Raw genomic sequence first — 25,851 nt, 5'->3', positions numbered from 1 at the left:
GTAAGGATTGGGCACCCCTGCCTTATTAGAACCTAAAGTTAGAAGGATTTGTTATGACAGCAAAAATATGTTGTTAGGATTACATTAGTCATCTGAAATGTCCTTTGAAGTCCTAATATTTAACTCACAACACATCCCTCAGGGACGTCTGCAGCTGCCAGTTATTAAACGGATAGTTCCCGTCTTAAAATCGAATTGGCCGAGTTGCATTCGAAGTCATTGTAAAATCCACGATATATGCACACCTATGACCACCATGGCATGAAAAAACACCCTTGTGCAGTTAATAGAATTAGTTTTGACTCTAATGCTTCTCACATGGACCCCCGAGTATACTGATAAAGTAAGAACCAGTTTTTGTTTAAACTGAGGGGCTGAAAACTTACTTTCTTAACTGGAACTGGGCCGGTCAGCCAGCTAACAGCCTTCAAGATAGCCAACAGTCTGAACAACTGCATCATTAATATCACAGGCTTGAATTACAGTACTTAAAATTTATTCACTGTAAAACAACAGTGAATAACAAGAAGTCTAAAAATTACACACTTCAAATGTTTGTGCTTCAGTCAGAAGTAGCATTAAACCCAGGCTGAATCCCAAACGGCTCTGTACTCTCTAAATAGTGTGTTGGCTATAAAAGTTTTTGGTGCAGGATCCAGAATTTAAATTCCTACATAGTGCACTATATAGGGAGCAAGGAGCCATCTGAGATTCAGCCCCAGGGTAAGAAGAGGAACGCCGCTGGACAGACTGACCAAAGGTGACCAAAAGTACTTATGAAGCAAAAGCATTTAACAGTACTGTGTTATCATATGTTCATTGTTATACAAGAAAAAGTTCATGAAATGACCACAGTACACAGTGATGAGTGACCGAATGTTCTTGTACTTAAGCAGCAGTCCATGGTTGCTTAGTAATAATACCACACTATAAGTAAACTACATTTCTTGGTGGAATGCTTGTTGATGTTATTATTCATAATATTTTCTGAAGAATTGTGTATTTTATCCTATTTTATGTTGGCCACCCTTTAATACAAGAAATAAACCACTTGAGGCTCCACTTCATGTCATGTGAAAGAAAACCCTTCCCTGTGATACCCTGTGAAATCACAGTAATGCACTCTTGTGGCTTATTGCTTTAGTAAACCATCTGGATGCATATAGAAACACCTAAATAACCTTCTTTTAGGTTTTCTATTGGAACAGAAAATAAATTCACACCCACACTGAGGAATATATTTGTGTTTGTAGCTTTATATTGAAATTTTACGGAAGTATACACAATGCAACCTACACTATTACCATGTTCATATGTATGTAAAGTTGTATGAGGGTACATTTTGGCATGTAATACATGAGACAGCAGTTTGACATTTAGGACAAAATATTAAAGCAAAAAAAGAAAAAAGTAATTATCTGTAACACAGTACTATTAGGCAACATTAGTACAGTTACCATGGAGAGGAAATACAAAATAAACAAAAAAAAAAAACTTTATGCTTCTTATGTACAAGCCAGTGCCTCTTGGAATGACCCCATTGTTTGTTTGTTTTTTTTCTCAGGGCACAAGGGCCTTCCTGACATCAACAAAAACTTGAGCAAGCCATATCCCATTATAAATATTCTGTAAGGTGCAAACCTACAGAGTGTTCTTTACACAGCCTCCTCTTTTACTCATACACACACACATTCACCCATTCTCTCCCCCTCACGCACACACGCACACACACGCACACACACAGACACACACACACACCCCCCAACTGGGTCACACAATATATTGTTTGTTAACGGTTACCATGACAGTCTTTGCAATATAGATAGTTGCAAAAGGCTACCATATGCAAACGAGCCTCTAACCAATCACATAGTTCTTCACTGTGTGCTGTGAGCATCCTGACCAATCACAGTTCCAGATGACTGTTTTTGTGAGGGTTTTAATGAATCAAGATATTCATGTAATACAACAAAAGGCCCCACCTGTAGCCATGTCACAACAGTGATAAATATCAAATGACTTTTAATACGTTGTAAAGGTGTACTGTAATTACAATACAGGGATGCATGATCGGAATCATGTCAGTATCAGCAGAAAAAAAACTTTAAAAATTCAATATTTAAAAAAATAGCATCAGACAGCATCATGTTTACATTTGACTGGTATTTCAAACCAGTATTTGATGATGTATTTATTATACTCTGGAAGTGCAGTGTGTTTAGTTGACACTGGCCTACTGTGCCAAAATATTTATTTGTACCCCTACAAAAAATAAATGTTATGTTTCTCTGTAATGCTAATCCAGGTAGATTTAGTCCCAGTTTCTACATGTCATAAATATTTACTGTGCAAAAGTCAGAGACTACCCTTCATTTATTTATTACTGAGTCAAAAACAGCCATTAACTGTTTTATTCATTCAAGTTATTCATTTGCATAAGGAAGGAGAAAGCTAAAGGAAGATGAGAAAAACTTTCTAAAACTGGAATTCAAAAAATATATTAAAGTGGAACTCCTAACAACCGTGCAAAAACTTGTAGACCACCAAGACTGTCCTCATCAGATACACAGCACTTAAAGCTTTCATCTTTGAGAGAGGAGAAAATCAAACTGCTTCAGATCTGAAAACATCCACAGGAGTTTCTGTCCACCCTTCCACTGTGAGAAGAAAGCTTTCAAGAAGCCCTGACTAAAAAAAGGAAACAGACAGAAAAGTAGAAAATTTGCAAAATAAACACAGAAGCTGCTCAGAATAATGAACTGACCAACAAGTCTAGATCTCACTGAATGTATGAGACTACTCAATTACTTGAGACAGAAAATTCTAAGAATAACTTTGATGGTGTTTATATTTCTCACAAAATTCATGTGTGGACACTAAAACTGAAATGTATGATAATATATATTTAGTATTTGATTCTTCTGTGTTATTTATTGGTAAATATGTTTAATATTTTTGGCTGTTTTGACAGGAAATTAAACAAATAAAAGGTGGTCTCTGATATTTACAGTCCTATATGCACAACAATGCAATAAGCCCACAATTCCCATATCGGTGCATCCCTATATGTAGTGATTCAAATATTTTGCCCTTATTGAACAGCCCCATCAGTGACAACCACTCACTGTGCTTAACGTTTCCCAGATGGTGTTTTAGTAAATGTGTGTGTGTGTGTGTATTCACTAGATTGTAGTGTAAGGGGAGATGAGCTCACAGACAGGTAGAGTAAGTGCTTTAGTATTTAGCAATAACCCACATTACACTGACCAACACAAATTAAAAGAACCCACATCAGAAATGTTAATGTTGCTAATAAAAGATGCAAACTTGTCAATACATAACTTGAGTTATGTTCATTGGTCCCCGCCAGCTTTCTTTTCTCCACATTTATTAGTCACATTAGCTTTTCTGTGCACGGCACTGCTTTAAAGGTATACTCAAATGTAATCCCTATCTGTTAAAGCAACTGCCCAATAGTTTAGAACGTGTTTAAATTACTTTCATCGCATGCACACTGCAGGTGCAACTGATAGAGATTAGCATGAAAAACATTGGTGTATTCCTTAAAAAGCAGGGGTCAGATCTGTAAACGCGGGCTAATGCTGTGAGTTTGTCCTCTGTAGGGACATGAAGAGGCCTAGTGCTTCTATTCCTCTCACCCTTTGGTTCATTCTGGGCCTTTATTTTTCCCTTAGCATGTATTGCTACCACCAGGAAGGTGTCAACTAGTGGTCTGCAGAAGAAAGGTGCTCACGCAGCACGTTCCTTACCTATTACTGTACAAAATGTGCTACTTTACTGTATTCATCTCCCACACTTAAACTCAAGCTATGAACAAAGCCATCGTCAGTTAATCACTTTGCTTGGCCACTCTCAGTCAACGGCACTAAGCTCCTTTAGTGCACTCGATGCACTCACACACAAACACGCTAAAAGCAGACTATCACAGCCTAAACGACTACATAAATCTCTTCAGCTTGCAACTGCAAACTCATTCATATACTGTACAAATGAAAGTTATCATCAAACGGAAATTAGAAAAGCTTTTTTTTGTTTTCTTTTCTTTTTTTTTTTTTTCTTTCGAAAAGAAGGCTGTTAGTTCCTCGTACCTCTGCTGGGTGGAAGTTTGCATGTGTGTTTGTGTGAGTAGTCTTGAGTAAAACAGTAGCTGGAGTGTTGTGTTAATATCCCGTGTCTGCAGAAGACAGCTCAGCTCAGACAGCCCCTTTCTGTTAAACTATCAGTAGTATAAAGACTAGTGATAAAGCCTCCTCTTGATTTAGGTAAGTACATTTGTTCCAGGGGTAGTCTGCACCCTATGGTTTTTTTTGTTTCTTTCTTTGGACTTTCTTTTTTTTTCTTTTTTCTTTTTTTTTTTACAAAAGAAAAAAAAAAGGTACAGAAAAACTGGTTTGTTCTGGCACAGCAAAGTGTTAACAGCACCGGCCAGGAGAGATAACAGGGAGAAGGGGAAACAGAGTTGAGAGATGGATGGGGTGGGGGAAAGAGGAGGAACAAAGCAAAAGAGAAAATTGCAGGGGCTGCGCAGTCTTCCTGACTCTACACAGCTCAGGTGGTCTCCTTGCCCTGGGCCCCCGTCACCGTTTTAATGGAGCTTAAAGTGCGGTTGAACCAGGTCTTTTTGGCCGCCTGCACTTCATTCAGCGCCAAACCCAAATGATGCTCCAGGTCCTGCAACAGAGGCAGCAAACTCATTCACACGCAGACACACTCGTTTCTCCTTTCCTTTCCTTCTTTTTCTTTCTTTTCTTCCTCCATCATCATACCTTCCTCTCCTTATTCTTTTTTTCTGCCTGTCTTTTTCTTTTTCGCTCCCTTTTTTCTTCACTCTTCCCATCCTTCATTTACTCTTTCATTCCCTCATCTTCCTTCCTTTTTTCATCACACTTCCTTTCCCTCATTTATTCTTTCATTCCCTCATCTTCCTTCCTTTTTTCATCACACTTCCTTTCCCTCATTTATTCTTTCATTTCCTCATCTTCCTTCCATTTTTTCTTTCCTCTGGTCTTCTCCTTTTTTCCTTTCTCTCCTTTGTGCACTCCTTCTGTCTTTCATTGCTTTTGTCTCCATCTCTATTTATTCATTCCATCATTCACATATTCCCTTTTTACTTTCCTCCACTCATTACTGCCTTCTTTTTTTTCTTTCCTTAAATCTTTCCTTTATTCATTCTTTCTTTTTTGTCTTTCTTCCCCTCCTTCATTCTTTCTGTTCTTTCCTCCATTTATTTTTTCCTGCTTTTTACTCACGCATTACTTAATTTCGTCTTTCCTTCATTGCTTCTCGTTTTCATTCTGTTCTTTTCACCTTCCTTCCAATATTTTCCACCCATCCTAGATGTGGTCAACCTTTCTGTTCTTTACCTTTATTAATTCATTACATTCTTTCCTTCCTTCAATCTTTGTCTCACCAGAAGATATTAGTTTTACAGCAATAGAACATGCACATTTAACTGTACTGTATAACAAACAATAAAAGATTATCTGATGGAAGAAGGACTCACACAGTGCTCTACTGGTTAATGAACATTTGAGTAACGGTGTCCATCAGTCTCAACTAAAAAACTAAAACATAAGGCTCAGAAATCTTGGACCATGTTTTGCATGTATGGTAAGGGAACAGATGTCAGGGACACCCTTAATGCGTCTCATTGGTGAGCGAGTTAATTTTAGGACAGATAATGCTGAACGTCAGATAAAGCTCAAGTTTGGAGATCAGAAGAGCAGCTGCACTTTCAGCAATGCTGCATCAAGATACACAGAAACAGGATTACATGCTTCAGCAGATTTTAAAATAACCCAAACCAGAAGAAAATTCATAAATAAACGCTGAGCTTCTTGTATGATACTACAGAGTGAACTTGCTATTCAGTCCTGCATAATCAAAATAAGGTGACTTGGTGGTATTTGGTTATTCAAGCTCTTTAATCAAGGGAAAAAAGCCAACTATCTAAATGAGTGACTGGTCAAAAGGCATATGCAGCTGGACCAATATCTTGTCATTTTAAATGTTAAGAATGTGGGGACACGAGCAGATAGTACTGCATTATATTAAGTGAACATGTGCACATCTAAGTGGCGCTGTATATGGAAAAGGTTCCATCAGAAAGATAACAGGTTTTATCTGTGTGATGAGTAACCATTCTTTAGGTTAGTTGTTAAATAAACCTAAAACACCAGGTCTGTAACAATTATTACATAAATGTCTGATTGTGATTTTTAAATTAATAAAATAAATTAGGAAACACAGTGACTGAAAAAAGGGTCATATAAAAGCAGCTAAAGTTAACAGGTAAGCATGTATGCTTGTTAGGCTAGTGTTTTCCATTTTCACAGTCTTAAGAAAATTGTAGACTTACTGTGTGCGATTGTGTGCGTGCATCACAGTGCAGTATATAATTTAATGTCAGTACAACCTCAGCAAAGGTAGCGGCAAAGAAAAGTTAGGATGCTCTAACAGAAGTATATATAAAAAAAATTGCAAATATTTAAATGACAATTATTTGTCTGCTAAAATTTCATGATTGAGACAGGCCAATGTAGAAGGCAATCCATGTCACCTCCATATTATCTGTTAGGATAATGAAGGTGAGGTAAAGATGACATGGAGAATGATGAAGGTAAGCTAAGTGTGAGAATGATAAAGGCGAGATAGAGGATGATTGTGACTTAAAGGTGAAGCATGTCTGCGTACCTGTATTTTGCACTCTGCCTCCACCAGCTGCAGTTTGGTCTGGGCGAGCTCCAGCTCCATCTCTCTGAGCTGAGCCTGCAGAGCCTCTTTCTCCTCATCAGCCTCCTCCTCACTGCCCTCCTTCGGAGCACTCACAGCCTTCAGGCGGCCCTCCTTACTGAAGAGCACACTGCACTTCTCACAGCCCTCAACTTTTAGCTACACACACAAAACCACACATTAATGGCTGCAACATTATTCTATGTTTTACTACTGATATTTTACAAAATCAGTACTTCAAAGTGCAATTAGCATGCTGTATGGCTCTAATGACACATAGACCATGACAGGTAACACTAAGTCACAGTCCCAATACATCTGCCTTTCTGCTTTCCCACTTTTGAATACTAATACATATAATTTGGTATAAAAGTCTTTATACAAACTGTTCTTATAGTACTGTCTTCAGTACTGGCCTCGCGCTGTCCAGTATTGCACTATGCATAATACCTTAAAGAGCAATTCAACCCATTTTTCAACATTTCTGAAAAAAAGTTAGGAAATTCATTCAGAGTGGTTTGCTGTGAAATACACAGTTCTAGAGAAATGTATTGAGTCAGAGTGCTCATAGTGGTGGCGACTGGAACCAGTCATCCAAATGCCTCTAAAAGAACAGTTACAAATACTCTGCCTGATACCTGAGACATTGTTTTATGGCAGGTTTGAGATTAGATTTTGGCCCTACAAGTATTTTTTATATCTATTTGTTGTAGAGAACTAAAAGCAGCTTGTTTTAATGAAAAACAGTCTCCAGAAAAACAAGCAAACTAAAACATTATGATTTACCCCAATTTTAACATTATCAACAATTTATATAAAAAGCTCAGAAAGCACACGCAGGTTAACTGGTGGTTTTGGATAGTAAATACATTTCCGTTATTATATTGTAAACATCTCTACCCCTGGTTCCTGCACTCTCAGAAAAAAAGGTACGATGCTGTCACTGGGGCAGTACCCTTTTTGTCACTGTGGTGGGACCCTCAGGGGTACATCTCAGTACCTTTAGTCAGGGAACATAACTTTCCCATAATCCATTGAAGTTATATTTTCTAAGTTGTACTGACTCCACACACCCCGTCTCGTCTCCAGGCTTTTTATTTTATTGTTCTGTTTTAAAACATTACTTTATAGAAAGATACAAATGTCTACTTTACCACTAGGAAAAACTTATTAAATGTACATAATTTGACCTTAAAACCGCTGTTGCACCTTGCAGGTTACACTTACACTGTTTGTACACCTTGATGAACGAATCACGTACCTGCATGGTACCTTTATTTCTAACAGTGTGTAACCACCACTATAAAGAAAATTTGACTTGGAAAGTTTCTCTAGAATGGAGCATTTCAGACCAAACCACAGTGAATATTTTTTCTGATATTTAAACAACTGAATTATGCAGAGATTTTGAAAGACTGGTGGAATTATCCCTTTAATATGTACTTTAAATGATGAAACATTTCAAAGTAAAACAACATAAATGTTGGCCAAAATTATGCAGTGGTTTGATTTTGTCTCGTGTGTCATGTGCCAACTGCTAAACAGAACTCTTTATCAGCTTAGTCACCATATCACACGTTTACCTTTCTTTAAAAAAGTATACTTATTACTGTGTGTCCGGCGGCAGTTTCATTTCGTTTATTTCGTTTGTCATTTGAAATACACTGCCAGCTTTAACAGTCTGTTGCTGTTGGGCACAGTACAACAGTATTTGTCTATTTTCTCCTTTTTTCGTCATGCACTTTTATATTATTGTGTGTACTGTTCATGTTGCAGCACTGAGCATAATGAGAAATCTTTATGGTGCTCTGGTATACTTATTTAATTGAAAAAAAGTCCAGACTAAACTGGACTGACCTGAATTGATCATATACACCTACTTAAGTACATAGACCCATGTAAAGTCATACGGATGCACATGCATGCCCTCACACAGACAGGCCTGCTGTTATCAGTATGCAGTACTGTCAGTGCAGAACCACATAAAGCTGCTCTGTTTCACTTTTATCATCAGGGTTTTAAGCCCTAGCCCAAAGAGGGGAAAAGGCATGAACCAAACATGTTTTCTTCTACCAGAAAGAAAATAAACAACACACACACACACACACACACACGCACACAGTCATTCTTGTAACAGTTATTATCTGCATGTGTCTGTGTGCCTTAAGTGGCTTGTTGAGAATCCATTCCGACTGTGGAGAGGTTATCATCATGTACTCTAGAGCCTCTCCACTCAACTCTCACCTCATTAGAAAACCGCTACCAAGCAACATACAGGAGCCAAAACGCTGCTGTCAATAGTAACAATCACAATTCTCCACAACTGTATCAAAAGCTTGAAGACTGGAGCACAGCCATTATGAGTGCTGGCAAAGTAATGATTATAGTTCAACAGCTGTGGCCCCAAAATCAGACTTCACACATGAAATTACATAAGTGCTTGTTGATATTTGCAACAGCATATTAATTACTTAATCTTAAGATCTTGTATAAGATGGTGATCTGCTGTTTTTCCAAAAAAACATTTCTGATTCTAATGGGGTGTGTAATTAGATGGGCCAGATGTCCACATATCTTTAAAAATAACTTTTATGTAATGATATTGAAATGTGTTGTACTACAGTGATTATGTTACTATATGACATAATAGCAATTTTCTTTGTGATATACTAAAAGTGAACTGCGGAGTTCCATAATGTGGAAAGGTTAAAGTTTCCCCTACAGAGAACACATTGGTGCACATTGTAATGCATAATAATTACTGTTTATTTGCTGAATTTAACATATTAAAAAAAATAAATGTGGCTTTGGTCAGATTTATTATATTTTATATTTTGTTATGTTAAACTCAGCAAATACATGGACATGTGCACAAAAATGTCACATTGAAGTGTGGTCTCTGTAGAGGATGTGTTACCTTATTTTCAAAATCAACTAGACTAGTGTGTGTGTGTGCTCACTAGTGTGTATGTGGTGTTTCACTTCACGGACTTCACGGACACTAATGCGGAAGTGAAATTTCCCCTTATTGTGGGACTAATAAGGGTCACTTAATCTTAATGTAATTTGATCAGAAGTGTTTAAGCCTCTGCATAAGACTGCATACCACATTACATTGTATCCTATTACTATGAAATAGACAGAGGCGCTGAAAGCTACATTTATCAAAATTCTGGCTCTCCACAGAAAAATCGCAGCTCTGAACAGTTAAAAATGTGTTTACTACCTGGTGTTCATCATACAGCAAAAACATTCTCGTAGATCACTGCAATCAAGAACCAAAAACTAAATATGTAGTCTAGTCATGTTTTGTACTTTCATCTGTCTCCAAATTCATTTCTTGATTCATGCATTTACACTGCTACTTAGTAAACCAAACAGGTCTTTCCTTTGTAGCACAATATTAATGAGAGTGTAGGGATGCATTTTCATTGGTTTGAGGACTCATGTGCATTGACCTTCTGCAATATCAGTATCAGTGGTATCAGTACATCAGCAAAGTCGACACCACAGTGCTTAACAAACAATATACTGTGCAGCACTACAGGGCTGTTAAAATTGACATTGGAATATTAAACAAATCCATTGATAAATGCACTTTAAAAAGCATTTGAAAACTTAAAACCTCTGTTCTGGCTCCTAATGTATTCCAGGCCAATTACTTGCAGATGTTATCACACACAACGGCTACTAAACATACAAAGAACACTTCTGACTATAAAGAGGAACAACAATTTATTTTGGCTTTAATAAGAATCAGATGTGGATATCTACAGATATCCGACAGCTTTTTATTAACTTGGTCTTCCCAAGCAAGGTGATACATTTACTGTATAAGCTGAATAATGCTCATGAGCAGAGGTACATTGTCATGTGAGGTAACCAATGGTTTGGATGGCACACTTTTTCAGACAAGCCCACCCTCCAAATATGGACAAAAGGTTCTGTGCAGGTTAATTTTTCATTCATCAAGGTACAAACAATGTAAATGTGCCCTCAAAGGTACAAAAGTTATTTTAATTTTATTTTAATTAATGGGTACCAGTGACAAGAGGGGTACTGCCCCAGTGATAGTTTTGCACCTTTTATCTGAGAGTGTACAATATTTTTAATGTAGTGAAGAAAGCTGCAAGTATAGCTGCATGGCTAAGCTGCAGCACAACCACTGCAGTCACTTGAGCCAGTTATAGACTTTTAGTAAAGTCAGTGCCCTCATACATTTAGTGTAGCTGCTCTCTTCAGCTTATAATAACAGCGGAGCGGAAGATCACTGGCACAGAGGACTTATGGAGAAGTAGCCTGTGTACCTATGTTCATTATCATCTCCCATGTTGCAATGAACTTGAGACCTAACACTGACGTAGAAATCTGCCGTTTCTTGCAGTTTATTTTACAAAAGATAGTTTTTTGTTTGTTTTAATAATATGTAACAAACTTGAATATATGTGAATACTTGACAAACAAATAAGTGAAATTCAAATTGACAGCTCTACAGCTCTGTGTGTGTGTGCATGTGTGTGTGTTGGGTGGAGCTACTCACCCGAATCTTTTCCAGCTCTCCTCTGTTAGCTGTCTGCTGTTTCTCAAGCCGCTCACTCAGCTGGGAACAAATCTGAGGAACAAACAAAAAAAGAAAAGACATTGAACTACTCTTTCTCAAAGACCGGTACATTGGCCAAAAACATAGCCTTTGTTCAAACCTTTTATCAGATCACGTTAGACTGACGAGTTAAAGCAATACGCCAGCTTTTCTCAACCTAATCTCCATCTGCAGCATCTGTAGAATACAGCTGACTAACGTCAGACAATAGCTGACAATAATGAAAGTAATTCCCTATAGAGAAAGCTTAACAGTTGACTTAGTAAGTAAGACTTAAAACACATTTATAGTAAAAACCACTGGGCAGTTGATGAACTGAGAATAAATGTTTAAAAATGTGTCCATATAAGACAAATTCAGAGCAATAGAAGTGTTAGAATGAGTTACTCATGATATTAAAAATAAATAAATAAAACAATTTGTAGCCCGTGCAAGAGTTATGACACATGTTTAATTTTATTTTTATTTTCCCAATATGTTAAACTAGAACTACAGAGAAATGCAATATTTTAATGTCTTCTCTGTAGCGCATGTGTTAAATTTGTTTCACTTCAACAAAAAGTAATACTGGGGTGTTCAAAATTATGTACAAGTCTATAAATGTTTACTGCCAAAATTCAGCAACTGCTCAAGAACCTCCACTACAAACATGTTTAAAGTCATAATAAAAAAAGTCTTTTTTTTTGAGTAAAGTAAATGTAAATCATGGTTGATAGTAATTAACTATTTTACAAATGTGGCAGATAAAGACTAGGTTGAAAAACCTCCAAAAACAGCAATCTTTCATAAGGCTTTTTTCCCCCAGTAATACCTGTTCTACCTCTAAGCCTAGCTGAATTTATGATATCACAACATAAACAGTCCTGACCAATGAAAACATATCTGCAATTAGATAGATTTTTGTTCGATTGTGTAAGCATGCTGAGTGCTGTAAAAGACGTCATCCACCAGTTAGACTCGGATATAACCAATATAACCAGAGTTTTGCAAAAAGCGTCAGTTAAAAAACCAGAGCCTGAGATGAAAGGAATCCACAATGCAATCAAAATGTTCATTGCAAAGGAAATGGTTTTCACAAAGTGGAGAAATTTTCTTTGAAAGATACTTAAGCATAACATATTTGACCATCAGTAGGTACTGGAAGAAATCTTTCCAGCTGAATAAGGCTTACAGGCCAGGGGAGCACGCGGCACCACTGAGTACATGGTCATTTAATTTTACGCAATTAAAGCAGAATGTGCTTTTGGTCTTCTCAAGATGCACCCTTAAGTTTTTGCACTATCATAGTAACTTTTATCACTTGTGTTCTCACCTGCACTATTTTAACCTCTCTCTCTTGGTGGCTGCAATATAGCACCATTTTCAACAGAATAACTAAGTTACTTTTAATATGCCATTACAACTACACCTCCACATTTAACACAGAGAGAAGCCCATATACCCTGTATAAATTAAAAAAAGTCCTTTTTCCTTTTTGTGCTCATTAATAACACTGAAACATGTGAAAATTAATCTCATACAACCCTACTTGCGTCTCTTTTCCTTTCTCTCTCTATTGATTCACTATACCACGCCCTCTACCTCTGGTTAAGTGCATTAACCATGCTTCATGCTCTGTGCCACTGGGAAATCACTGGCCGTCTTTAAATCTCTTCACGCTTAAATGAAAAATCCAATTCTAATTGTGCACCATGACCAGAATTGCTGATCAATGGGGTAAAACATCAAGACCGCACACGTCAAAGCTTGCCAGTGCTAAGGGTTTCACACATCTTCATTTAGCCCTCAGCATCATCAGACACACAGCCCAGCACTGCACTTCATGCATCTTCATATGAGGGAATGCATTATATCAATGGCACTAGCATGTTCATCTTCCAACCGTTTATGAATCAAACCACTGAAGAGATTTTTGTAACAGAATTGGTCCAGGCTGGTAATGGAGACACATAGCTTCATTTGGAGCAACAGCATAACCAAACCTCTACTTTCCTCTATCTTTAGTATTTATAGGGAATATTTATTCTCATTAGATTTACAGTCATTTCATACTGAATTACAACACAGCTGCCTTTACATAATAAGGGTTTAGATGGATGAAGGTTCACTGCCCAGACACAAAAAAGATTTTTTGGGATTTTCTTCAGTCAGGTATGAAAATGGATTTTCTTCAGTCAGGTATGTGCTTCAATCTGATGGTCGCCCACTGAGACGGTCGTTCTTCCAATTTTGCGTGGTGCACGTTGGCCAATTGTTTGAGCAGCAGGCATGTCTGGTAGTTCCTCTCACCACCTGAAAGGTTAGATTTATCAGAGAACGCTGCCCACACTGCGAGCACAGCACACACCGTGAGTGGTGTGAAAGGGGTCTGAGTTCTAATGGAGTTGTGGTGTGAACAAGAAGTGGAATGAGATCTGAAAGGACCAGAAAGAAAACTGAGTCCTCTTTATAGTTCACTTACACTGTGAACTCAAAAAGAACTGAGGTCATTTGCATTTGGTATCCTTTTAGGTTTACTTTAACAGAACTCATATCGGTTCATTTAAAAAGAACTGTATGTGAAAACACTCAAAGTGGAAATTCAACTGTATCTATTTTGGTATGTTCAAATAGGGGCCTATTTTAGGGACTTTTGGGCCTATTTTAAAACATTGTGCATTGTTTGTATTGTCTATATCCCACTCACGTGTAAACAGCTCTCTGTTATAGCACAAATCATAGTCAGAGTATTGCACTGCTTGCCAGATCAGCATTTTAAAGGCTTTGAATACTCATTATTGTTTCCAAACAATATTCATTCTCAAATTATTTCTTAAACACAACAATATTAACACTTCATAATGATACATTAATTAACAGTGATGATGGTGCAAAAGAATTTAAATCAGTCATGCGGTCTATCAAACAGGAATATTCAGATACATACATCTTTGAAAGGATTAATCAAACTCGTTGCGTCTCTATGTTAGTACAACCAATTTTTTTTGTCATCTGATCATTTAAAATGCTCCCACGTGTGATTTCTTTCGAGGGCATCTTTGCTCTTACAGCCTCAATGGCCACTTTTAATCGGTGCAATATGTTGCACCCTGAGACTAGGTGACATGGAAGCCTAGCATGAATGTATGACTCATTCAACTAAACCAGCTATAATTTATTCATTTTCAACAGTTTTCATATATTAACCTACACATGGTCTATTTCAAGGCCTTCACTGATTAAATTAATTTAAGAATATGATATTTGAGGTTTAAAAAAGACAAAGCCTCTAAATACAAACAGGAATGCTAATGTAATACCCTGTCCCAAGCAATAAAAAAATTAATAATTGTAAGCATTAAGAACAGTATGTGTGCTTGCCTAGCAGCAGCTTTGGTCCTCTGGACGTGAGCAACAAAAGACTTCATTTGTGGCAAGAAAACATGATGACTTGCTGTTTCCTGTGTTAATTATGTGCTGTGCCCTGCCTCTTTTTCATGTTCACATATGTGAATCTGTTGGCATGAATGTTGCATCTGTACTAAGTTAAGCAGCAGTACCAGCTGTCTGCGTGTGTGTGTGTGTGTGTGTGTGTGTGTGTGCGTGTGTTTGTGTGCGTGTGCGCATGTGTGCGCGTGTGTGTGCGCTTGTGTGTGTGTGCGCGTGAGGCTCGTTCTGCTCTGAGGACCCCATTATCGTGCAGGATATGAATCACACTGTCAGCAGGCCCATTAAAAGCAGCTCTACAGGGATGTGAGAACAACTATTTTTACAGAGCACAGTGTACTGTTCCCAGTCTTGCAATACTAGAAAAAAACAAATAAATAATAATCAACTTTAAGCTAAACTTACAATCACTTGGGAAAATGCTTCTGAGTTTTTATTTTAATAACTGTGTAATTATTACTATTATTATATTTACAGCATTTTGCGGATGCTTGTGTCTAAAGCAATTAAATATTAGTCACTTAAAAGCTCTTATTTTTATATAGTTTTTATTTTTTAAAAATTTGTCAGTTAAGCACAATTTCTCACATTTGTCTTATTTAATCATAATGACTTTTTAATTTAAAAAGAACATTTTGTTTTAGTTTTATAAGTGGATAAAACAAGCTTTATCTGACGTAATTATTACTTTCAATAACTCAGTAACAGTCTTTCACAGCAAGAACGGCCTGGGTTTGATTCCCCGGTCAGGTGACCAATGGGATAGGCCCCGGCGATCCAGAAGGATAAGTGGCCACTGTTGCTAAAGGTGTCCTATATCGTTAGCATTAGTGATTTTACTGACATTACTGCATCAGCAGTTAATGATTGTAAAAAATACTTTAGACTCAATGTACCTCTGAGATAAACAAATTCATACCATAGCAGTAGCTGGTTTATCAAGCAAGCCATCAGTGGAACATGCCATTTAAAAGCTGTATGCACGGGTTCAAACTGGAAGTGTGGATGGTTTGAAGGGTCATCTATTTCCTTTAAGGAAAGGCTGTTTCACAAGATGACCATCAGTACGAGCGTGTAAATATATGTTGCAGACTGACCTGTTTGTATTCTCCAATGATGGAGCCGTTCTTTTTGATCTCAGACTCTGATTTGTCCAGCTCTCGCCGGCACATCTCCTTCAGCTGAGGACAGAGAAAGATCAGTTATACACAGGATCACAAGATTCATTGCAAAACGAGATAATGCAGTGTGAGTAAGTACATAAGATACATTTAAACCATGCAAATTAGTATACATTAAAATGAAGTCATTGTTATAAAAAAAGTAAAACTATCAGTTGGTTTAGTACATAAATATAAACTAATGATGTACCAAAATTAAAAGTCTTGGTCAAAACCCAAATTCAAGACACACCTGGCCATAAATTGAAACTTCATTCATTTTATACTTTTGACTAAACACACAGCACAAAACATAAAACTAAAAGGAATTTTTATTAGGGATAAATAACCTGTTCAATAAGACAAAACTCAGCTATAATAAATGAAAACAGTTTACATAAAAAAAATCATTACAGTATTTTAAGCCACAATATATGCCCTGAAACACAGAAGAAGAAGAACCTTGTATCAGCATTAACACTGCGTAACAATGAACAACTAAAATTGAGAAAAAAAATCTGAATTAGAAAAAAAAACCTAACTAGCCAATCTGGAGTCAAATCAGATTATGAAAAATAATAACATGTAACAGATGAAAAAGTACAAACAGGAAAAGGTATATAATTACAGATGGGAAATTAACTTGTGAAAGACCATCAGCCCTGCACACACACAGCGCAGCTTGCAGAGCACAACATGGCTGCTGATGCATCTTTACCTCATATTTTAATGTACAACATTTGGAGAATGACTTACATAAGTGGTTCGTTGTCTGCCAAGAAAACTTATCCTTATGCTGGTGTAAATAGGCCAGCGTCTTAAGATACCATCAAGCTGAAACACTGCCAGCCACCGGAGTCTAAATGCGCTTAATGGGCCTAATACTACCAGAAATGAGAAATCTTATTAGCTGTTATTGGCCCTGTTCACTCATAAGGATCATGTCATTTAATCAGTAATGCAGGCCTTCATACAACTTAAAGATCTGAGTAAATCAACCTGAGACACAGCCAAAACTTTCAAAGTCAAATGTTTCAAAATAGCCACGCAAGGACAGCAGTTTCTAAAGCATTCACAGTTCTGGGGTGTCTGGTCATTTTTCAGACCAAAAGACTTGATTTTCCAAAAGATTTTTTTCTTCTTTTTTTTGAATTTGTACAGCTGCTTGTGTCTTTTTGTGTTACAGGAAGTTGCAATATAACTGTAGAAATGTGTGACTGCCACTATATTTCTTTGTAAATACTGTTAAAACTTGAAAATGTATCGTTCTTTTGGTCCATACACACCATATATGGACATGAAGGTGCAAAAACGGTCCATTTTGAATTCATAAATCATGTGATGTCACAAAAACCAACAGATATAATTTACATATCAGTCAAAAGCACAGTAACAAAAGCAGTCTGTATAGTTTCAAAGGAATGCAAAAAGGTCAAAAAGTGCTCACAGAAAAATTAATTATATACATAAACCTACAGAAATATCATTAGAGAACATTGGGGGGAAAAATACAGGTAACGAAGAGCTAGTCTAAATTTAGCATCTAATGTTATTTCTAACATGCCCTGCGATGGACTGGTGACCCATCTAGGGTGTATCCTGCCTTCCACCCAATGACTACTGGGAAAGGCTCCAGCTCCCCCTGTGACCTATTAGGATAAGTGGCTTAGAAAGTGTATGGTGTGTTTTTTCTAACAATCAACACAGTGAAAAATTGACGAAAATCAAGTTAAAGTTTTATTTTGGTCAAGTGTGAGTCAACTGTCAACTTTCATTTGTGCTCCTCAATAATATCATACATGCTATACAAAATAGTTTCCATCCAGCTTTCATGTAAAAAATTTTAAAAATGGTTTGCCTCATCTTTCACTGAAATATTTTCTGCAAAATGTGAACTGTGCTTTATTCACAGATTCCTGGGATGTATGCTTATAATTACTGCAAAAGCACTTCAATTATTTCAACTTTTGGACAAAATCAGGAACCCTTGCGAATATTGCAAGTATATGTTTGAATTTGCATGAACTGCTAATGACACGTTTACTGGCATAAGCAGTACATTATCCCAGCACTGCTCATAATCAAAAGTATCGCACATCGTTATTGATGACGTAACTTTGTCACACAATAAACTTTCACACACTTTTTCAGTGAACAGGTCTTTCTACAAGCAGAAAATTTTCTCCCTGGCCTACAAAGAACTGCATAAATAACCTGGCAGGAAAATAAAGCTCCCATTATCCAGAAAGGTTTGTGCCAATGTTATTAAACTGACTATATGTGGCATTAAGACATTTTACATAGCTGTATTCGATGCTCTTTCATGGCTGAGGTCTCTTGTTGATTCTGAAAAGAAACGGCATCAAAGAACCATGACAAACCAACAGTAAGTGCTTCTTACAGCTACTCTCAATGTGCACAGGCTCCCCAGGTATGTTCTGGTGCTCTTCCATAGAAACTAAGCGTTTTTAGAAAAGCTTTTATTTCTTATGTTTTAGAAGCTAATACATTCCTCAGGATGATAATGTTTGGGACATTGTATGTATAAAAAAAATAACCCACATCAAAACAGTCTACTGGCATTTACAACACGACAAACAAGTCATGCACAAAACTGTGTGTCAGAAGTACAGGTGCCTGGTACCTCTTACATAACATCGCTGTCAAACATTGCAATTATTCTTCCAGTTTACTTTCATTTCATCCACTTTTAACACCCATTTAAATGCCAGCTTTCTTTTACAGCGGGTGAACATTTCATGTAAATGGGTTGTTGCCACATTAACATATGTTAAGGTAGCAAGATTTTATTATAAAAACAACAGAACACGTTCACTGGTTCAGTCTTAAAACTGTAAAACAATTTTAAGGACAACAGTTATTTTCAAATTATGCCAAAAACTGACAAAAAAGGCAATATGAGGTTTTCTTCCATCAGTAGCAATATAAATGTGGGGAGGATACCATTTGGGGGTTTTGTTATGACAGCAACAACATATTCCATTGGTTTCTTAGCTAAGGATTGTGTTAGGATGCTCTTTTTTATTTTTTCTTAAAAACGTTACCTCTCCTTTACTCTTCCTCTCCACAGGGGAAATCTTCCATATCAGCTTGAATACATTTTTAACCCAGGAGTCCCCTCTGGTACACAAGTCCTTACTCTTTCTAAGGAAACTACTGTCCAAAAGCAACTACTGTCCAAAGGCATTATTGTGCCACTAATAAAAGCGCTAAGGTCTCATGAGATTCTGCACCAATTTAATACAACTCACAGCCAGTCCACTGCTACTCAATCTCAGCCTTGGGGAACTTTTCTAATGACAGAGAGGCAGATAGGAATAAAGAAAATATCAATAGTTGCTGTGATGGTGTGAAAAAGGAGACTCCCGCAGTTCAGTACCAGGATCTCTCCCTCGGAAGCTCCCCTCAGGGAATTGCCAACGCCATCTTAAGGGCTGCTCCATTTACTGTATAAGTTCTAGTGAAGATTATAAGATTTTATAAAGGTGAAGGATTGAGTCAACGTAAATGTAGACTTCAACAGCAGAGCCTACTCAAAACTGCTTTGATCTGGTGCAAATCGGTTATTAACAAAAAAAAAAACAAAAACTAATATGCTTAATATTTCAAAAAGACATTATTGAATTTCTTACGCTCAAACTAGCCACTGTGTAGCAAGCAACTTTATTTTACTTGACTAATGATGTGAACTTTGTTACTTAAGCTTAAGGGGCCAATTCAGGGAAAAAAGGTTTGAAAGGTTTCATTTTTGGCAGTCAATGTACAGAAATTAAGCTGCAAAACAGCCTGTTTTGAATTCAGTTTCTGTGATATTATGAAACACATTTACATATATCAACCTATTCATTTTACAAGACATTAGCCCTGCCCCTTTGCTGTGAAGTTATAAGGAATGTTTCAGCCTGGACCGCTTTTAGTACTGAAGCATAATACAGGGAAGACAATCCGAACAGAGTACATTTCAGTATTTCACTCTTAAGAGAACCAAAACAGCCTGTTGAATTCTGAGGGATAAAGAGTGGTGGGAAGATAAAAATAAAAAATATGACCATGTTGGGTACATAGAACACCACCAGCATTATACGTAGATCTCAAAGAAGAATAGGATACAGGCATTTTAGAACAGAAAAAGCAAGTACTCACAAAGTTTATGTATGATATGCTTGGATGTCTCAAGCAACATTCTGGATTAGCAACTTTGTTTATCTATCTTAATAGGTCACTGAGTCAAGCCTGATCAAAATGACCGAAAAATCCGCTCCTCACTGTCTTCTTGTCGTGCAAGTAGCTGCTTGCATAATCTAGGTGCTATGCACTTCTGAGTGTTGAGGTGATGTTAGGGCAAATTAAAAACAATTCTGAAACAGAAGGATGGGAAAAAAGCAGAGAGAAAATGGCTGACCTGCGCAGACTCTTCCTCCAGTCGCCTCTTCTCATCCTCAGAGTCTATTAACTTCTGTTTTGTGATGAGGAGCTCTTTGTTTAGGGCATCAGCTTTTTCCTCTGCCTAAAGAATACACAGACAGACACACAGTCTTTATTACGCCATTATGTTATGTATAAATAAGTATGAACTGTGTTTAATTACATCAAAACTAAGTGACCATACAGTCAGCCAGGTCACCACAGTAGAAGAAGAAAATCTGCTGGAAAACAAGGAAAAAGTGAAGTTGCTGCAGAAAGAACAACCTAACTGTTCTGATTACTCAGCAGCTAAAGTGAAAGAGTGCAAACCTTTAAATTTCTGTTACACACTTAAAAATAGCTCAGTCAGTCTGCATTTATGGAATGATAGGACTTATAATATAAGGTAATAAGGCTGTGATTTTAAGAGGCAAAAAAATTATATTGTACATTTATTATATTCATATTGTATTTATATTTGATTTGTATATTTCAATTTGTTATTATAATTTTGGCAGATCTGTATTGCAATATAATAAGGTCATTAAAGTGAGGTAGGTAAGTACACCTGTGCTATATGTGAATGCTGCTGCTACACCTGTACCAAAATGAATAGAATAATAAGGCATGAAGTCCTGTGCTAAATAGCCAGTCCCCTCTTACTTTTAAAGAAGCACTTTATTTAATCCATGTTAAATAAATAGGCAACCGATTTAAGAATTTACAGTGTCACTTTGGCCCATTAAAAGGACAATAACGATAGAAATGCAATAGTGTGTTTTATGTATTTCTTTCACATACAGTGAGAGGTTTGGGTTTAAAAATAAACATATAAATAAGTAAATAAAGGCTAATGAAAACCAGCAGGGTAAATACACCACTGGTCAATTAGTAATTCTGTCTAGTGATTGCAATTCAGGAAGCTTCTTATAAATTTAAAGCCCAATGCTGTTGCACTATGCAATGCTTTTACTGCTTCTCCTATAGACTACTTAAATGAAATGATAAACAAGCTCACGTTGTCCAGATCCTTCCTCAGAGAGATCTTGCTGCTGACCAGCTCATGGGCCAGGTCATCGTTCTCTTGCTCTAGACGCATGTTTGCCTCTTGCAGACGTCTGTTCTCCCTCTGTGGACAAGAGAGAGGACAGGGTTAGTATGTGTATTGCCTGTCTGAGTGTCTGACTCAGTGATCTTGTGACAGTGTCTATGTAATAGTTAACTATGGCAGTGAAGAGAGCAACCTTTGAGAAGAGTAATGACTAACAATTGACCCAAAACAGTGAAATATGTGCCAAGGTATTTAACACACTCGGTGCAATTCAATCCAATCTCTCAGGCTACTGAACATGGAGCCCGTAAACAGATTTTACCCATCACAACAGGGCTACGTGTTGTAGTACAGAAGCTCATATAAATACAGGAATATATATACACTATATACAACAACCATCTGAAAACGTGCATGGCCGTGCATGACCTAATCCAGGTGGGTACATTTTATAAATGTTTATGCATCAGCATCAGCAGAAATTTTCATAAAAAATATGAGATACTGGCATCAGCCTACAATTCCCATAGCGGTGCATCCTTAAACGTATTATAATACATCGACACGGTAACCTGGTGCTATCATTCTTAAAAAAGATGGTTCTTCCAGGGTTCTTTAGTAAAGTGGTTCTATATAGAACAGTGAACACTTAAAGAGCTTGTAGCAATACACAAACCCTTTTAGGTGCTATTTACAACCCTTTACAAAGCGAACCATATAAAACACCCTCCATCAATATGAAGAACCATTTCCTAATACAAAGAATCTTTTAAGCATGCAAATGGTTTTGAGTGTTAATGGTCCTACTTACAACCACTGTCTTTACTATTTAAAAAAAAAAAAAAAAAAAAACCTTGGAGAACCATGTGTTTTAAGAGTATAGAAGGCTGAAAATTCAATATAAAAAAAAGCAACTGGCTATTGGTCACTGTGTTTGAGTAACCAAGACTGCCCTTTCAGATGAGATAATGAATTGATGTTAACACTAAAACTAACCAGTGCAATGCTAAATAGCTTCTAGATAAAGTGCTTTCTATTCATTAGATGATGTGTCAACATGTTTGTTTGTGAGAACAAACAAATATCCCCTTGTTGTTTTGGGTTCTAGCTAATGCTAGAGTAAATGGCCTAGTTACAGCCATACATCTGAGCCATGTGTTTCCCAACTCAATCACTTTAATGCACTCACATTTCATTGTAGCAAATTATAGGTGATCTTTATGAAATCTTAAATACAAGCACAACGGTCATATTATAGTTACAGGCCTGTTAAAGCACCGCTCTGATTTTCTGGATTATATATTTTTCCCTTGACCTTCCAAGATGCAACATAAACAGTGATTTCAATGCTGGAATACTGGCACTAGAAGCACCTTTCCAGCAGACATTGACAATGCAGACCACTGATACACAAATACGAACGGGAAGAAATGCAAAACATGGTGGCAGAATCACATAAGAAGCAAAGATCTCTTGCTATGTAAGTGTGTTTTAATCTGTTTGCGACTGACAGGTCCTAAATCATTTCTTTAATTCCTCCTGAGTTGAGACTGAGTTGAGTGGAGGGACACATTCATCAGTGATACCTCCATCATTTCATCAGCATGCCTCTCTTCAACTTGCTCTCTCCTCTCCTCTGAGCCTGCGGTAAGGTTTCTCCTGGATTACTGCTCATTACTTCCACAAAGTGCATATGCTAATGGGGGGCAGAGCAGTGCAGGGTCTGAAATGTATTCAAGCTCTTTAGAGCAGGAGGTGAAAAACAGGCTCAGATGAAGCACACTATTTTACCCATCACAATTTAAGCTCAGCTCACTGAGAAATGTCGCCATGTAGGTGAGATTCTCACAATCGCACACACACAGACACAAGCAGAAACACTGTGCAAATATTTGTGCACAGGGTGCTCATGCAAAAATGTATTATACAAATCTTCCCAAACGTACACCTGTATTAATGATGAGCATGAAATAAAACGCCTCAGTATTTCAAAGAAGCGCACTAATAAAAGCTGTGAATACTGTGTTTACAGTGTGCACAAAGGATGCTCATGCAAAATATTATGTAATCAAACACAATGCACACAAATGAAAATGCCTCAGAATTTCAAAGAAACACGCAGGAGAAGATTGTGTGAATATTTGTGTACATATGCACACAAAATGTACATGTAAAAGCAGATAAATATTCATAAAAAAACCATCAAATGGTGCACAGAGATGGGATGAAAACTCTTTTTCCTTTCTCCATTTAAAGCATGGTACTATTACAGATTTTTCATGTCCTAAATGTATTTAGGCCACACATAAAACCACACAGGCAGGTATAACGTGTAAATGAAGGTTCCTGTTAGCAGATAAATATCAATATTGGACAGGTAAAAACTCAAGAAGGGGCTTGAAAAGATCTGGAAATGTAAAGATTTGTCTCTATAAAAATCAGAATTGTCCAGGTTATGACTTTGTGGTTCTTTATGGATGTAAAAACTTGAAAATAACCAGTGAATATTCAAAATAAACATCAAAATATTGAATTTTGGTGTTAGCTTTTAGGAGACTTTTATGAGAACCCTGGACAGCAAAGAAAACAAACAAATGGATCCTAGACCAAGTAAAACATCACCTTTCACTCAAAGCCCTGAGAACCAATCTGAAGCTCTATTAATCTGGACATATTCTAAGAGGAATTGATTAATTGGAAAAGAACATTATGCTTGGAAGAGTTCTAAAAGTAGAATAGGACGACCAGCTGTACAATGGATAGATACATTCAGAGGAATTGTGAACTATGATTATGTGTGTATGAGAACTGAATTGTCGAAATTGTCAAAGTGCAGGCCCACATATGGAACCTTCTAAGTTTAGGACAGAGGTCAGCAACCCAAATGTTGAGAAGAGCCATTTTGTCCTTTCAACAAAAACCAAACCATCTTATAAAAATATAAATTAAAATACAGACTTACCTTGCTCTGCTTTAAGCTTTAGCTCAGCTACAGCCACTTTTCTCAAATCTCCAGCAAGAAACTTTTCCTCAAAAGTAGAAGTTTCTTTTAAAATGTCTCTCAAGGCTAAAGTCAGTTTCTCATTCAAATTTACCCGTTCCACCTTAATTGGTGCAAGAGGCACCAGAGCGTACCTAACTGCTGCATTATTTTAAGGTGAAACAGGAAAATTCACATGAGAAACTGACTTTAGCTTTGCAACTTTTTAGTCTTTGAGTTTCTCGTTGGCGATTAAACGTATCAGAAAACCAGAAACCAGCTGAGTGCTTTTAAATGTCCATTCATCTCTAAATTATTGATGTCCATCTTAAATCTTTCTCAGTGTGTTTTTGTTAGCTACTAGCTAGGGATTGGTATGGTGACCAGCAGTCTGCATACCAATTTTCAGAGTTAAAGGGTGAATAAGCAGTTATACATTAACTCCAGCATTTAAGACCATTTATTACCACAACTGTATTAGAACGATCAGAAAAGATTTATTTTACTGCAAAGGAGGATTATTTTATTTTTAAAAACCCTGGTTTAGGAATTTAACATAAATGACTGGAATTTTAACTATTTGTCTGGCAAACTGAATCTTTACTAGACACTAGAAATTTTCAAGCAGAAACTAAAAAGGATACACAAACAGACGAGGACCAATTACACAAATTCAAAACGCTCCATTTCACACAGAAACAAACATTACCTCATATCTCTCTATGGGGGCCTCCTGCTGCTCTTGCTGTTCTCGCATTGTGTGGTATTCCTTCTCATACTTCTTCAGCTTCTTCTGACTGATCTGTCACAAACACATATACACACACACTTATTTCTATATGTGCATATATGCAAGACTTTAATTAAAGGAATAAATAGTTAAAGGAAGTCTTTTGGAAAGTTTGTTAGGATAAAAGACTGTGGCTTTAGAACAGTATCAGACAATCAGAGCATTAAAGAAATAACACTACAGAAGAGTTAACTATCCCATGCATGCTCCATGAATTTGTAATAGCAACTGCTGCTAGGTTGGAATCTTGGTAAAAGATTTTGGTGTGAAATTCTAGTGCAAAATTCTCAATTTTGCACTAGAAACTCAAAACACTTAGATTTAGAATAATTATTAATTTGAAATAATATTAATTTTGGCATGGTAGCATATTTTGTCATTACCATATAGTACAGTTCCAATTAGATACAACATAGTGCAGCTTGGTAGCGAGACATTTTTAAATGGGGAACTTAACATTACTATGTTCTCTTAGTTGATCGAATTTGATTGTTGTGTTCCACAAAGCATAATCTAGCAACAGCTTTTACGCAGGAGTGACCAATTTATCTGACCAATAAATCAGTTAATTTAAAAACAGTTACACTCACAATAACTCAAAACCTGAACTATAATCTAGACATACAGCAGTACACAAACAAACACATGCATCTTAAGCTATATTTA

The 25,851-nt window shown here is 36.8% G+C and overlaps 1 protein-coding gene across 3 annotated transcripts in view; it reads right to left on the bottom strand.

Annotated features, from left to right (window-relative positions):
- Nucleotides 1-1,236: 1,236 nt before the first annotated feature.
- The window catches only part of LOC108433542 (rab GTPase-activating protein 1), a 136,017-nt gene continuing 111,402 nt past the window's right edge, over nt 1,237-25,851 (bottom strand). For all 3 annotated transcript variants that reach the window (XM_017708173.2, XM_017708175.2, XM_037546999.1), the window contains 7 exons: nt 25,105-25,197; nt 21,383-21,493; nt 20,363-20,467; nt 15,877-15,960; nt 11,294-11,365; nt 6,715-6,912; nt 1,237-4,692 (listed from right to left, as the gene is read on the bottom strand). In XM_017708173.2, the coding sequence (XP_017563662.1) occupies nt 4,570-4,692; nt 6,715-6,912; nt 11,294-11,365; nt 15,877-15,960; nt 20,363-20,467; nt 21,383-21,493; nt 25,105-25,197 (786 nt within the window). In that variant the 3' untranslated portion in view covers nt 1,237-4,569. The remainder of the gene's footprint in view (nt 4,693-6,714; nt 6,913-11,293; nt 11,366-15,876; nt 15,961-20,362; nt 20,468-21,382; nt 21,494-25,104; nt 25,198-25,851) is intronic.

The sequence above is a fragment of the Pygocentrus nattereri genome, chromosome 18, assembly GCF_015220715.1.
Source record: "Pygocentrus nattereri isolate fPygNat1 chromosome 18, fPygNat1.pri, whole genome shotgun sequence".
Taxonomy (NCBI): Eukaryota; Metazoa; Chordata; class Actinopteri; order Characiformes; family Serrasalmidae; genus Pygocentrus; species Pygocentrus nattereri.
The sequence above is the reverse complement of the archived record's forward strand: the minus strand, read 5'-3'. Positions and strand labels throughout refer to the sequence as shown.